General features: G+C 54.6%; 8 protein-coding genes; 5 read left to right on the top strand and 3 right to left on the bottom strand.

Moving 5' to 3' along the window:
• CHC_T00002070001 (hypothetical protein) overlaps positions 1–1210 on the top strand; it is a 1742-nt gene extending 532 nt beyond the window's left edge. Inside the window, 2 exon segments of the mRNA XM_005713036.1 lie at positions 13–885; positions 886–1210. Of these exon segments, the coding sequence (XP_005713093.1) occupies positions 13–885 (873 nt within the window). The 3' untranslated portion in view covers positions 886–1210.
• Positions 1211–1249: 39 nt separating this feature from the next.
• On the bottom strand, positions 1250–1657 carry CHC_T00002069001 (hypothetical protein). The gene has a single exon (XM_005713035.1). The coding sequence runs from the start codon at positions 1655–1657 to the stop codon at positions 1250–1252; it is 408 nt and encodes a 135-aa protein (XP_005713092.1).
• Positions 1658–2298: 641 nt separating this feature from the next.
• Positions 2299–4608, top strand: CHC_T00002068001 (hypothetical protein). Its single transcript, XM_005713034.1, has one exon. It carries the CDS (start codon positions 2299–2301, stop codon positions 4606–4608), a length of 2310 nt encoding a protein of 769 aa, XP_005713091.1.
• Positions 4609–4657: 49 nt separating this feature from the next.
• CHC_T00002067001 (hypothetical protein) lies at positions 4658–4819 on the top strand. Its single transcript, XM_005713033.1, has one exon. The coding sequence runs from the start codon at positions 4658–4660 to the stop codon at positions 4817–4819; it is 162 nt and encodes a 53-aa protein (XP_005713090.1).
• An 18-nt stretch (positions 4820–4837) lies between these two features.
• CHC_T00002066001 (hypothetical protein) lies at positions 4838–6940 on the bottom strand. XM_005713032.1 is given in 4 exon segments: positions 4838–5732; positions 5733–5814; positions 5928–5975; positions 6267–6940. The coding sequence occupies 3 exon segments, from the start codon at positions 6938–6940 to the stop codon at positions 5733–5735; spliced, it is 804 nt and encodes a 267-aa protein (XP_005713089.1). The 3' UTR covers positions 4838–5732.
• A 478-nt stretch (positions 6941–7418) lies between these two features.
• On the top strand, positions 7419–8843 carry CHC_T00002065001 (hypothetical protein). Its single transcript, XM_005713031.1, has one exon. The coding sequence runs from the start codon at positions 7419–7421 to the stop codon at positions 8841–8843; it is 1425 nt and encodes a 474-aa protein (XP_005713088.1).
• Positions 8844–8911: 68 nt separating this feature from the next.
• Positions 8912–9934, bottom strand: CHC_T00002064001 (hypothetical protein). The gene has a single exon (XM_005713030.1). The coding sequence runs from the start codon at positions 9932–9934 to the stop codon at positions 8912–8914; it is 1023 nt and encodes a 340-aa protein (XP_005713087.1).
• Positions 9935–10263: 329 nt separating this feature from the next.
• On the top strand, positions 10264–12735 carry CHC_T00002063001 (hypothetical protein). XM_005713029.1 is given in 2 exon segments: positions 10264–12492; positions 12493–12735. 1 exon segment carries the CDS (start codon positions 10264–10266, stop codon positions 12490–12492), a length of 2229 nt encoding a protein of 742 aa, XP_005713086.1. The 3' UTR covers positions 12493–12735.
• The last annotated feature ends 1018 nt before the right edge of the window (positions 12736–13753 follow it).

Below are 13753 nucleotides of genomic sequence, written 5' to 3'. Positions count from 1 at the left end.
GCGCAGCGAAAGGCCGAAGAGAGCATGATTGCGGCCAGCCACGCCAAAGCGAGTCAAAGGGCAGCTGAAACAAAACTTTCAACTGTTACAAAGGCCAGAGATGCGGCGTTTGCCCGTGTCGAAGACCTTCAGCGGGCATTGAGCCTTTACGAGCGTAGTGAAGGAAACGAAGCTCCTGGGCAGAAGGAAGCGAAGGAAATGAGAGAGACAGTGTCTGAATTGGAAAATGCCCTTGAAGCGAAGAACGTAGAACTGAATCGACTTGAAGGCGAAGCAGAATCACTCCGCGCTTCGTTGAAAGCCCGTCGAGACCCTCTCTCGCCAAGGACGAAGCCTCTCTCGTCGGGACCCGAAAGCGCAACTCATCAAGCGGTTGAAGTAAAGCTGCGGCATATGGCGGACTCAGCGCTGAGGAAACAAGCGCAGCTAGAGGTGTTGCGTTCAGAAAATAGAGCACTACAACATCAGCTAACGACTGAGAGGAAGCGGACACGGGAAGCACAAGCGATGGCGGCTGCGGCTTCATCCTCGGGGCAGTCAATCAGAGGCGGTTTTCGAGGAATCTTGGATACTGGAGCAGAGGAAGGGGAGCGAGTATATGGTGTCCGTGACGGTCCGCTAGCCCGTTTCCGAACGCCTCGAAACTGGCCCAGATGGGTTTCACGGGTCATTACGGGAATGGATCAGTTTTCGGCGCAAACACTCGCGTTCCTGCGGAAGGAGCCGCTGCTGCGGATTGCTATTCTAATCTACATTGTGGCGATACACATTTTTGTGTACAGCTTACTACACTGGCATGTGGACGCGGTATCTGGAGCTGCTGATATAACACATGAGCGGATTGCAACAGCGAAGGGAGGGAAAGTTGGTCTAGACCGGACATAGACGGATTGCGGCTATGTGTACATTAGACTGCTGGAGGCAACGAATGGACTTTCTGTGAGGCTGATAGGATGTGTTCTTGAGTGCAAAACGATACTGAATACGTGAAGATAGTATTGCAATAGATAGTTTTGCTCATGAATTACTTTTCCGAGCTCCTTAGCAGCGCGAAGACACTGGATTAAGTCTCCGCACTGACTCTGGGTCGGGAAAAACTTAAGGAGATAGATACGTCTACACAAAATGAGAAGCAGCAGTAATGTAGAATCGAATAGCAGTCTTCGGGTATGACAAATGTAAACGGAAGGGTAAGAGGCCTCTGTACAAATGCTGGCGGTTTAGATAAGAGTGAACAAGGTTGAGATAATCATTTCGATTGATGGACGTATTTGAGATACTGTTTCTTGCTCATCCTCGCCAGTTTCTTGGGGTTTGTAATGACGACCTTTTGCGTGCTTCTTCGCTCGTTCTCCTCCTTTAGTTTCCTCTTGTCAGCTCTCCGCTTCCGTTCGGCTTGCTTTGAGTTGGCATCAGCTTCCTTGGCAGCCTTGACGATGCGAAGCAAAGCGGCACGATCCTGGCGGCGCTTATTCTTCATTTCGAGGGAGATCTTAAGACTAGCCGTGCGGCGTTGGGCAGAAGCTCTCCTTGTCTTCGGTTTCTTCCATGGGCGATGGCCTTTCGTGCTCGGGACGAGGGCGATCTGCGGCTTGGTGGGGTTGGGAGCATCGGTGGGGGCCGAGGGCCGGGCGGAGGGAGAGGAGTCGACGTCCATGAGCACGTGTGTATGTGAGACGAGGGTATGTGAGACGGGGGTTTGTGAGACGGGGGTTGTCTGGATGCAAGTGGCGGGGGGGGGGTGGGGGGGGCTAGTTGCAGTTGGATTGATATGGGGAGGGGAGGGGGTGGTCAGGGAAGAGGCTACAGGCGGTACGTAGCAGGTGGGAGACGGGGGTGCGTATGAAGGTAGGTGAAAAAGAAGGAAGAAAATAGGCGAAATTGGGTGTTTTGGGGACGACGACGGCGACGAGACGGGCGCTGGGGGCCGTCCCCCTCGGCAGACGGTCGTCTGGGGCTTGGCCTTAAATTATCTTACGCTCTCCCTATTGGCCTTAACTTTCTGTACGCTCTTCCTATTGGCCCCCAGTCATGTCACACGCTGTGATGGGCGTTTCAAGAAGCTGAATCTCACACCCGAAGGAACATATCAAGTGCAGGCAACCAGTCGCCGCCTCAACTGCCCCCGGCCCCCCTACCCCCCCCGCGCGGCTGCCCGTAGCCTTCCATGCCTGCACGCTCTTCCACACACTCCACTCGGCAGTTCCGCATCGTCATTCTCTCAAACATCCTCTGTCCTCATCGTCTATATCGTTTAACTCCCCTCGTCCCCCCTCCCCCGGTGCACCCCACGCTGTCATGGCCGGTGACCAGCCGCCTCCCCCAGTTTCCACCAAATTTTCTCACCCGCACCGCCCCCCTCGACCCCACCGTCGCCGACCCCCCCAATTACCCCTCCGCCCCCAGCCCCCCGCCGACCGCCCTTACGTCCCTCCCTTCCGACGAGCGAGGCTCAAAGCCTCGCATTTTCCCCGGAAAGACATGGCCCCCGGTTCCGAGCCGCGCCAACGCGACGACTGGAATCGTCTTGTCAAAACCATTCATGGAGATATTAACAGAGTCAGCGAAGACAACATCTCCGAAATCGCAAAGTCCTTGCTTCGTGTAAATATCTTCCGCGCTAGAGGCATCCTCTGCAAAACCTTACTCCGCGTCCAACTCGGGTCCCCACCGCTAGCCCCCATCTTGGCAAGTTTGATTTCCGTCCTGAACACCCGCGTCCCAGCCGTCATCGACCTCCTAGTTTCCCGCCTCATCGCACAGCTGGGCAATGCCTACGACGTCCAAGACCGCTCCCTTTGCTTTGCCACGGCCAAGTTCATGGCCGCCCTGTGCAATCACCAAGTCATTTCAGATCTTCCCGTCTTCGAGTTTCTCCGCGTATGTCTGCTGGACCGTACGGATGGCTCTGTCGAGCTCGCGGTTAGTATGCTGGACGAGTGCGCCCCGTTTCTATCGGACCGCAGCCCAAAGCTATCCGAGGACGGTTTCGATCGCTTGCGCGAGGTTTTACATGACGGCGATGTCAGCACACGCACACAGGAGATGATTCGCAGGCTCATGACCAGGCGCAGAAAGAATTTTGCAGGCCAAGATACCCTTGACCCGAGATTCGACTTGGTCCATGAAGCCGACATTATTACACATGACGTCTCTCTGAACGACGACACTCGCTTGGAACTGCAATGCGACGCATTCCTTTTTGACAAGGTCTACGTCGAAAATGAACGCCAATACGAGGAAATCAAGAGAGATATCTTAGGCGTAGAAGCCGACCGAAGTTTGAGCCGGCCCTCCGATGATAACAGCTCCTTCACAAATGAAAAGGGTGATGTTGTGGAAGAGGAATTGGGCAAATCCAAGGGCGTCGAGAAAACGACGGATATGACGGATGCCGCGTTAAGGGAATTCCGCCGCACCGTGTATTTGGTCCTCACTTCAGGGATCACGTCAGAAGAATGGGCTCACAAACTTGTTCGTCTCATGAGGGATAATCAGGGGAGAAAGCGAGATCTTTGCGAAATGATCGTCGAGTACTGCAGTCGAGAAAAGACTTTTTCTCGTTCAATAGGGCTCTTGGGAGAACGTCTTTGTAGTTTAGAGAGGAGTTATGTTTCAGGTTTCGAATGGACGTTTGCCAAGCATTACGCCGGGATTCATCGCCACGGTGAACGGGAAATAAGACTCATGGCAACTTTTTATGGCTTTATGCTCGCATCCAATGCCTTGCCGTGGAATGTCTTTGGGGTCGTTCGTCTCGTTGCTGCCGAGACAACTACGTCGAGTCGCGTTTTCCTGAAGCACCTCTTTCAAGAGATATACTACACTTTGTCCTCGAGTCAAATGATGGAGCTCTTCAAGTCACCAGAACGTGCCGAAAGTTTAAAGGGCCTTTTCCCGTCAGATACTGTTGCGAACGCACAGTACGCAATCAACTTTTTTGCGAATATAGGAATGGGATTCCTAACAAGAGATCTTCGAGAGTGGCTCAAGAACAATCCGCGTGATAGCGCTGCCCTCGCACATGATGGCAGTGATTCAGAGGATGGTAATACTTCCGAATCTTCATTGGTATCATCATCGTCTTCATCCGTTCTCACTTCGGACGCAGAGGATCTAGCGAACGACAAGCCCCTTGCAAGTGGCAGCAACAGCTTTCGGTCACATGATGAACACCCGTCAGAATCAGGCCCGAGCTGCGATGGGCAGAGGAAAAGGACACGATATGAAGATGGAGCCCTGGAAGAGGAAGCGAGAAAGAAAGATCGTTTTTACGAAAACGGCTCCATCGGCAGTGGTCGAGAGGATGGGGAAGCATCGCGGTTTCGGAGGCGTTCTCCTGAGGCTGACGATTCCGAACCGTCGTGGAAAACGAGCGCGGGACGTGATCGCGAAAAGGAGAGGTCAGCACGGCGCCGGAGGGAGCGTGAGTATTCACCTGACGAAGACTCCTACTCCTCAAGTCGGTATCGGCAGAGGCAGGACTACAAGCGACGAAGAGCGGAGAATCAGTATGATTATCATCAGTATGCACGATCGAGGTCTCCTACGCGTTACTCACACCGCAGGTTTTCCAGGGAGCGGCGCACAGCAGAGCCGCGTTATTAACCTAGAAAGTACCGTTCCTGACCGCCTCTGAATGTGAGAGTGACTCGCGATGCGGTCCCGTTCAAACAGCAAAAGCAAGACGGATGTGTGGGGGGTGAGAAACAGGTATCAGAGTGCGGAAAGCAAGACCGTTCCGCGAGAAATTTTGATGTGCATGAAGCAAGGTCAATCCTGCTGTGCAGATGCAGCGTGTGCAAATATCAGGTTGTGATATTTTTTCGTGATTACTGGACGAGGACCTTGACTGGGCCCGTAGGGCATTTATTTTACTGACCACGGATAGGAAGCATCCTTTGTGGTTGTTCAGGGTGTCATTGTCGAGACCCCTGAATGATTCCTGCATATGCGAAATAGCATCGGCCGCCACCGTGTCGTCTCCGACTAGCTGGAGTTGTCAAGGTAGGCCCTCTCTCGTGTGTGATTATTCCACTTGCCGGCGAGGAGCACAAACTCGGGAAGCAACGCGTGTATCTCGGGTAGCATAGCATTTCTAACAAAAACCTAACTGCAAGTTGCAGCTCACGAGTCCATCGCGATGGGGTAGGTCGATCCTGACAGCCTTACCTGAGAGACGTTAGCCCAAGAACTTGCCGTCTGACAACTACGGCCAGTTCCTCTATGCTCTGCGGAGTATTAGTCAACGGTAGCAGGCCTGACACATAATGACAGCAGCGGTGCGGCGCTGCCATCATCGCTGTACCCACTCGTTTCAGCATTAATCGCAATACAGAGTCGATGCACAATCTTTCTGACCTTCGGTTATGACTTTTCGTTCTCCAACGTGGAACAAAACCGACTGCCCAGGTGGGTTGATTGACTCATGAAGCTGTATCTTCGCAAATATATTTGACGCTGACCTGTCGTAATAGACGGGAGCGGATAAGATACTATTCGTACTAATGCGGTACTGGGGTAGTGGGTTTGTTTTACACCAACCATCAGGTTCCAGATGGACAGCTTGCTATAAACTTGGTCGCACGAAGGCAGGAATGCGCACGTGGACCTGAGGATTTTGAGGCGGTCCCACTTTGGATGATTCCAGTGGCTTTAACACGGCCTTAACGGTCAATGAGCTACGATAAGGACTTTTTCAACTGCGTGCCACAATAAATAAACGGGGCATCTCAGACTTGATCCTGCATTTCATATATTAAAGGCATCATGGCTACCCGCGGGCCATGAGCAGTAATCTTACCGCCCCTCATTCTAAACATAAATAATTTTCAAGAAGGCCGCAGAGGTCAGTATATTTCGTACGGACAGACATCATTCTTTGACAGCAATCTCACATTGCCGTAGCAAAATAGAAAAACACTTACACAATAATAGTGTCTGCCACATCCAATTCCTCTAAAAGGTGAGTGACCCTGCACAAAATAGGACGCAAAATAGGAAAACACTAAAAGTCAGATGCTTGCCACATGATCCCACAGCGAGCACTATCTTCGCATGTAGCAAGGACTATCAACATTAATGTATGGCAATATTAAAAGACACCGGAACACCATAAGAAAGGTAGAGTCGGCAACACGATGCCTTGAGTACTTATCTAGCATCCATTTTGAGCCGACAACCGGAGGTATGTCCCATGCTAGACGAAACATCCCCAGGCGGCCTTCGAAAGATGCAGAACTGCAAATAAAGATGATATAACATACCATAACGCAGCAATGGATCTTTCCGAAACCACACGACGAACCCTCGCCACCAACTCCGCCCTATTGACTGGGTCCATGCTCGCAGTGGCCTCGTCGAACAGCATAGTAGTGGGGCGCATCGCCAGTGCGGACGCGACGACCGCCCTCTGCCGCTGGCCACCACTGAGGCGATGCGCTGAGAGGCGCATATATTTTTCTGGCGGAGACAATCCGACCGCCTCCATCGCCTCGATGACGCTGTCCCGAATTTCGTCGACGGGCATGTCCGGGCGCTTCGGCACGGATGCGGCGATGTCAGTGGCGACCGACGGGAACAGCATCTGGACGTCTGGGTTTTGGTGCACAAAGGCGCATGGAGTCGACAGCTGCACAGACCCATAGGAGGGGATGAGCAGGCCGCGGACGACGCGCAGTAGCGTGGACTTGCCGCAACCATTGGGGCCCACCAGCATGGCTAGCTCGCCGGGCGCGACGCGCAGCGAGACTTTGTCCAGGGCTACCCGCCCGCTTTTCCACCAGAAGCTGACATTGTCGACAGCGATTGCCGGGTTAGATCGGGACGCGTTTGCGGTGCAGGAAAAGTTGACACGCGGCCTCTTCGGGGAAAGATTGCGGCGATGCGGAAGGGTGGCGCGGCATGGTGTTCCCGGAACGTGTGTGAAGGCTGGGTACATCAGCTGGGGCGAGGCGGGTACAGTGCAATGACAACGGCCGCTTTCATACGCCTTGCTTTCGTCGAGAGGCCGGCTGGACAGTAGGATCAAGAGAACGCCGACGGCGCCTAGATAGTATCTAGTAGATACGGATTACGGTAAGCTAAAGCTCGGATCAATCGGCTCAACGGTTCGCTTACAGTTCAATAGTGCGCGGCGCCCTGTTTGCCGCCAAAAGTGTTTCACAAAATAAGGCCCATACCTGTTGACAAGTATGGGCCTTATTGCTGTTCTCTTGACATCAAGAGAACAGCAACGACCCGCCGCTACCCATCAAACTGGTGTGGGAGACTCCCGAAGATATCCAAGCAGGGAGTCGATACCGCAACCGTTCTCCCACTCTTCCAAACCGCCATTCTAACCCCAGACCTCGGGCTGCAGACCGAGAGAGGAAATCTCCTCTTTCCGGGGTACATGGCCGAACCCCCTGCCGCCAACCATGAATCGCTATGTCATTGCCCCGAAGGTAGTGAAGCTCGCCCTGGACCCTGTCTTAACCGCCCAATTCCGCACCCTCGACGCCTCTCTCCGCTGGCGCACGCTCACCACCAACCTTGAAAGCTGCGAATCACCGCCCTACCTCTACTTCCGTGTCAGCTTGCAGCTCAAGGCGGGCAACACAACCTACGCCGGCTTCGCCACGGGCGCCCCGTTTATGCTCACACGCGACAAAAATGTCTCCAAGCGCGCCTTCTTCCTGCGCCACTGGGTGCGCTCGGCCCCTGAACACGAAAACACAAAGGCCCCTCTCGTCGTTCTTCCGCACATGGCCTTGGCCGCCGAGCACGAGGATGTCCTGCTCATCCGCGTCAACATCGACCGCCCGCTCGCCTCGGAGGATATCTTCAAGTCCATTCCGTTCGCCACATGGATGTTCCAGGTCGTCCAGGTCGATGCCGTCATCCAGGAATTCCCGGGCATCCGCTTTGCTTTCGCTATCGAACGCACAGTCACCACCGAGGAACGCGAACTCGTCACCGTGAGGAAGGGGCTCCCAATGACCCCGCAGCAACTCAAGGCAGCAAACTCGGTGCTTCCCAGACCGAGTTCGATCCCATCGCCGCAGACCCATGCCGCGGTGCGCCAAACGGCAGGGCATCCCATGCAACCCAGCAGACAACACTCCTCGTATTCGCCCGTCACCCCCAGGCCCCCCGCAGCGGCCTATCAACCCAACCCGTATGCATACTCATCCGGGCGCTCTCTTGGGCTTCAAATGCGGCAGAATGTGTCCCCGCGAGTGCCGTATCATACGCAGCATCAGCCTGTCAAGCTCACGTCCAGGGCGCAAGGCAGGTCAGGGTCGATGGCCACAGGTGGAACTGGCACGCAGTCGAATGCTGACAACCTGAGACCGGTTTTGCATCCATACCTGAGGCTTTGGGAGGACCGTGATTTGGACGATCCGTATGAACCGATTTTTGTGACAGAAGATGACGAATTCGATAGAAAAGCGAGGAAATCCTGGCTAGTGGAAGACAAGGCTCCGTATGCAGAGCAGTTTGAATATCAGAACCTGTTCGGAGTGCCGAGTTCAGATTATCCCATGTACTTCTTCAAAGGTCCGTCGTTGTCCAACGTTGACGGGGAACCAGATATTGAGGTCGTTGTGCATCGGAAGCAGCAAGTGAAAGTAGAAACTTCAGAAGTCTCTGGTGCTTCGGAAGAGATCAATTCGCATGCCCGAATCGGTGGTTCCGACACTTACTCGTCAGCCGTCCTCGAGGCTGCACAGTACAACTCGATTTTGAGGCGGGATCGGACTGAGTTAAGAAAATGGTTGGTCGAAGACGTCCAGAGGGAAGGCGAAGAAAGCGAACAAGAGGAAGACGAAGAAGATGGTGATGGTGATTACTCTGACTGATGGTGCACGGCGCGTGCGTGTTGTGGCATACTATTTATTTTGTCATCCCCTCACCCCGTTCTCTCAGACTAGTGTGTACCGGAGAAAAGGAGGACGTCCGACGGATCAGTATCCACAACCTCACTGACGAGGGCTCGTAGTTCTCGGACGGTTTCATCAAATATTTTCCCTCCGATGTCAGCGCTTGCGTTTGCAGCATCCCCAAGCGCTCCGGAAGTGGAGATATCCTCTGAACGCCATCCAAAGGAAACGATGTCTCCGTGTGGTTGTAAGGCCCCTGTGAATTCGCGTCTTCTGCGAAAGTTTTTCGTCTCGCTGGTCTTGACGAGATCGGGGAACAAGTGCATCATGACTGCGGTTTCAACAAACCCACCATGTATGCCGTACGGCATTTCATCGTGGTATTTTTCCTTTTGTGTTTCGACTCTTCTCCAGGCTAGCGCAAGCATCCGTTGCGCGTTGAAGGACACGACGAGACTATTATGTCGAAACCTGGCGTGCCGGATTGTAATTTCAACATTTTGGGTCTGCCCGCCATGCGCATTGACGATGATAATTTTTTTCGACCCGGAAGCCACGAGCCCTGCTATGACATCGCCCCAGAACGCGTTGAGTGTGTCATCCTGTATTGGGATAGTACCAGGCAGGTTTGCATGCTCAAAGCTCGCCCCAAAAGGAGTTGCTGGAAGGACGCTGACGCCGTCGATACCCTGGACGGCATTTCGGGTGATGGCTTCGGCGAGCAACAAGTCTGTGCCGAAGGGGAGATGCGGACCGTGGTTTTCAATGGACCCGACTGGAAAGACGGATAGCTTTGTTTCGGCCAGGGTGGATGGATGCAGATGTGACCATAACTGAGGCCTGGCAGTTCTGTGGGGCGATGCGCAGACGTGCTGAGAGGCGGAACAAGTGATGTGGTGGAGGAGCATGAAGCAGTAGAGAAGCAAGATGGTTGGGCGGAGTCTGATCGGGGGCATCCGTTGTATCGGGAAAGAGAGGGATGGACATTTGCCGGAGGGAATTGTGAAGGATGCAAAGACTCTAGAAAGAGAACGTAGATAGTTCACGTTAAAGCCTGAGCCAACAGACATGAGGTGCGCTCTACTGCTTGCTATCCGCTTGTGTTTGGGAATAGCGGGAGCCTATTAACTTCACTACTGCAGCCAAAACGAGTAGACTGGAAATCTCGAGCGCGGAGATACAGCAGGGATTGCGGGCGACGATACAGCCAATCACGGCGTACTCGAAGGTGTTCGACTGCCCAAGCATAAAATTACACAGAAATTCCATGATCCAGCGGCGGCGGCGTAAGTTGTAAACCTCCGTTTCTCCCCTGGTCGCCACCATTAGCCTGAGGGATAATTTCGCGCGCTCCTATTGTCGACCTCTTCTTCCCCTGAGCTTCATTAACAACCGTCCCATGGCGAAAGACAGCCGAAAACTGAAGAAGAAGCGAAGGGTATCCTTCAGCCTTCCTGAAGCCGAAGAAAAACATGAAGACTCCCCCAAAGTCCAAGTTTCTATTCACGACGAAGCCTCTTACGATGACGAAGTGGAGACGATGGATGTTGAAGGCAGCAACGGACTAGCAAAAACAGATAGCTCTGATGAAAGCTCTGACGAAGCCGCGTCGCACGAGTCGGAGGCCGAGTCCGATGCCGAGATGACCGCTCCCCGCGAAGCAAACGGGCGACCGAAACAATCCGAATCTGACTCCGAGTCTGCCTCCGATTCTGACGATTGCGCGTCCAATTCTGACGAGAACGTGTCCAGCTCAGACTCAGCAGATGAAAGCACGTCCGAAGATGAAAACGACGAGGCAGACACTCCGCAAAATGACCCCGAGGCGGGGCAGGCTCCCCCCTCAGTGTCTTCTTTCGGTGAGATGTCTTTGGACCCGCGCGTGGAGCGTGCAATCGAGCGCGTGGGCTGGCGCAAGCCGACACCGGTGCAATCAGCTGTCGTGCCGGCTGCGCTCTCGGGGCGGGACGTGTTGGTCAGCGCGCCGACTGGCTCGGGCAAGACCGGCGCGTACGCGATTCCGATCGTGCAGCATATCTGTAGGGCGAAGAGCTTAGAACGGTCCGGAACGAAGGTCGTTGTGTTGGTGCCCACGAGGGAACTTGTGCACCAGGTGACCGGGGTGCTCAAGGCGCTCTGCAGGTACATCGGGGGTGTGCAGGTCGCAGCGGTTATGAGTCGGAAAAAAGGGAATACGAAGAAGAATCAGGGGGCCAAAGGAGGTCCGGCGAAGCAGGCGCACGGCCAACAAGCTAGTGAGGCACTGACTTTCACTCAATCCGCAGATATTATGGTCGGTACGCCTGCATCTATTGTGAATGCAGCTGGTACGGAACAGAAGAGCGCGCTGAGCGAAGTGCAGTTCGTGGTCGTGGATGAAGCGGACCTAGTGCTCAGCTACGGCTACGAGAGTGACGCCAAAGCGGCGCTGGCGAAAATCCCGCCGACTGCACAATCAATGTTGCTGAGTGCTACGCTTGAAGCGGATGGTATGGCCAGCTTTCGGAAAGTCGTTCTTCGTCGTCCGCTGACCATTAAGGTGACCACGGACGGCGACATGAAAGATGGAGATCCCACAGGAGCTTCGCACTATTTCGCGCGCCTCAAGAACCACAAGGACCGCTACCTCGTCGCATACGCTATGCTGCGGTTGAACGTCGTATGTGGAAAAGTACTGTTGTTTGTGAATCATGTCAACTCTGCGTTTCGGCTCAAGCTGTTCTTAGATCAGTTCAAAGTGAAGAGTGCAGTCCTCAATTCCGAGCTTCCTGCCAACTCAAGGATGCACTGCGTCTCGCAGTTCAACGCCGGTGTTTTTGATATTCTGATCGCGACGGACGAGTCGAAGGACGATGAGGCATTGGTCGGGAAAAAAAAGAAAAGTGGCTCGAAAAAGACAGATTGCAAGAAGCGCAAGGTCGATGCGGACGAGGAATTTGGATTGTCACGCGGTGTCGACTTTCAAGATGTCGCTGCTGTTTTCAACTTTGATGTCCCGGAAACGGTCGCTAGCTACACACACCGTGCTGGTCGAACGGCTCGGGCTGGGAGGTCTGGCACGGTGATGTCCCTAGTATGTTCAGACAAGGACCAGAGCCGCGTTGCGGAAATGGGGCGAGAGCTTGGGGTGCATATCGGACCGCTCGCGTTCCGAATGGACCAAATCGAAGCGTTCCGGTATCGCGTAGAGGACTGTCTTCGTATGGTTACGGATGCCGCTGTGAATGGAGCGCGCTTGGCAGACGTACAGCGGGAAATTGTGAACTCTGAACATCTGCAAGACTACTTTGAAGACAATCCTCAAGACCTTGATGCACTGCGGCACACTCTGAGTCTAGCTAAAAACATCCCTGAGCATCTTGCGCACATTCCGTCATACTTGCTACCAGTGGCGCTCCGAGGCAGCGTGACGAAGGACCCACGCGGGTCCAAGTTTCGAACGAAGAGGAAGAGAGGTCCATCGAAACGGTCACTGAAGAAGAAGAGCGCTGGGGATCCCTTGAAGACGTTTTCGAACAAGGGGCTAGCGGGAAGTTCTCGTCAGCGGTTCCAAGAAAGACACGGAATTAAGAAGAGGCAAAAGAGCAACCCGGGACAGATGATGAAGAAGCGGAGACGAGTATATTGACGAAATAGAGGTGTGTGAGGACTAGATATGGAGTGTGTTCAAGTTTAGTTATGCGCCTCTCGCTGAGGTATTGTTTTGTGTTTGTGTAGAAGTGAGAGTGTTTGTAAAGAACCGAGGCAACGTTGGACGCGAGACCACCGACTAGTTGGATGTTGTGGCTTTGGTTGGCAAACTTGGTCAAGTGTAGCTCGCCCCCGATCATGTGGTAAAAGAAGGACACCATGCGTGGTCACGAAGCGTAAGCAGACAGCGACTCGAAGAAAAAATTTGAGAGGTGGGTGGATGTGCGCACGGCAGATACAGGTAGGGTTCGACAGAAGGGGCCGAATAGGTAAATTGGAGTGCTCCATTCACAGTTTAGTTTGAGATAAAATAGATTAGGTGAAGATGGTTGAGCAAAAGCGGGCACAGAGTTGGCAGGGTCAGGCATTCGGTACGCGATTCGGGAGGTTTTTCAACTTGCGCGAGTAGTGCAACCACTGGCCAAACAGGGTGCTGTTGAAGCAAGTAGCGACACAAATGCCGGCAAACATGAGGGGGTCGCGGACCTGGGCGATAGTGGTAAAAATCCTGGCGACGTTGCCCAGCAACTGGAGGCCCAGCGTGACCGGGCTGAGCTCGCCGGTGCTCTTACGTCTCCAATTGAGCAAGATCTGTGGGACCCTGGCCAGGTTAAGAATCGGGATGGAGCAGACCTGCAGCGCCATGAGGACGGACATGGGCACGAGCTTCGAGTAGAGCAGGATGAGCGAGGTGGCGTAGAGCAGGGCGCAGGCGACGGCGGGGCCGCGCGGCAGGCCCTGGAAGTGGACGATGAGGCCCATGAGCAGGACGTTCTGGAACATGATGAAGACCGACTCGCCGTACGTCGCGAAGGGGAATGCGCGGCGCGCAAAGTAGACGGCCGAGAAGGTGGTGCCCACGGTCTCCAGCGCGTACATCAGGACCGAGATGCCGGCGGCGGAGCGGCGGCGCACGACGCGGATGACCTGCGGGATCTTGTACAGCACGCTGCCGATGAGGACGCACACGCCCACGATGGTCGACAGGAGCGTCAGCAGCGAGCGCGTCGGCGGCGGCGCGAGCGTTGGCGGCGGCGGCGCGAGCGTTGGCGGCGGCGTGGGCGGTGGCGGCGCGGCTGCAGAGCAGGCGGGCGCGGTGGCGCGCGAGGGGGGGTGCGAGGGGCGCCGCGAGGGGAGGCGCCGCAAACGCGGACGGGGCGGCGGGCGCAGACGTGAAAGGGAGGGGGCGCGGCAGCGGT

The sequence above is a fragment of the Chondrus crispus genome, genomic scaffold (genome assembly GCF_000350225.1).
Source record: "Chondrus crispus Stackhouse genomic scaffold, scaffold_123, whole genome shotgun sequence".
Taxonomy (NCBI): domain Eukaryota; phylum Rhodophyta; class Florideophyceae; order Gigartinales; family Gigartinaceae; genus Chondrus; species Chondrus crispus.
Note: the sequence above shows the minus strand (reverse complement) of the source record. Positions and strands in the feature narration are given on the sequence as shown.

Excerpts from the sequence above, each read along its gene's own strand:
- CHC_T00002069001 (XM_005713035.1), bottom strand. The coding sequence starts at position 1,657 with ATGGACGTCGACTCCTCTCCCTCCGCCCGGCCCTCGGCCCCCACCGAT.
- CHC_T00002068001 (XM_005713034.1), top strand. The coding sequence starts at position 2,299 with ATGGCCGGTGACCAGCCGCCTCCCCCAGTTTCCACCAAATTTTCTCAC.
- CHC_T00002067001 (XM_005713033.1), top strand. The coding sequence starts at position 4,658 with ATGCGGTCCCGTTCAAACAGCAAAAGCAAGACGGATGTGTGGGGGGTG.
- CHC_T00002066001 (XM_005713032.1), bottom strand. The coding sequence starts at position 6,940 with ATGTACCCAGCCTTCACACACGTTCCGGGAACACCATGCCGCGCCACC. Across the intron at positions 5,976-6,266 it reads AGATCCATTGCTGCGTTATG|GGTCACTCACCTTTTAGAGG; the intron begins GTATGTTATATC and ends TATTTTGTGCAG. Across the intron at positions 5,815-5,927 it reads GTGGCAGACACTATTATTGT|AATGAGGGGCGGTAAGATTA; the intron begins GTAAGTGTTTTT and ends ATTTATGTTTAG.
- CHC_T00002065001 (XM_005713031.1), top strand. The coding sequence starts at position 7,419 with ATGAATCGCTATGTCATTGCCCCGAAGGTAGTGAAGCTCGCCCTGGAC.
- CHC_T00002064001 (XM_005713030.1), bottom strand. The coding sequence starts at position 9,934 with ATGTCTGTTGGCTCAGGCTTTAACGTGAACTATCTACGTTCTCTTTCT.
- CHC_T00002063001 (XM_005713029.1), top strand. The coding sequence starts at position 10,264 with ATGGCGAAAGACAGCCGAAAACTGAAGAAGAAGCGAAGGGTATCCTTC.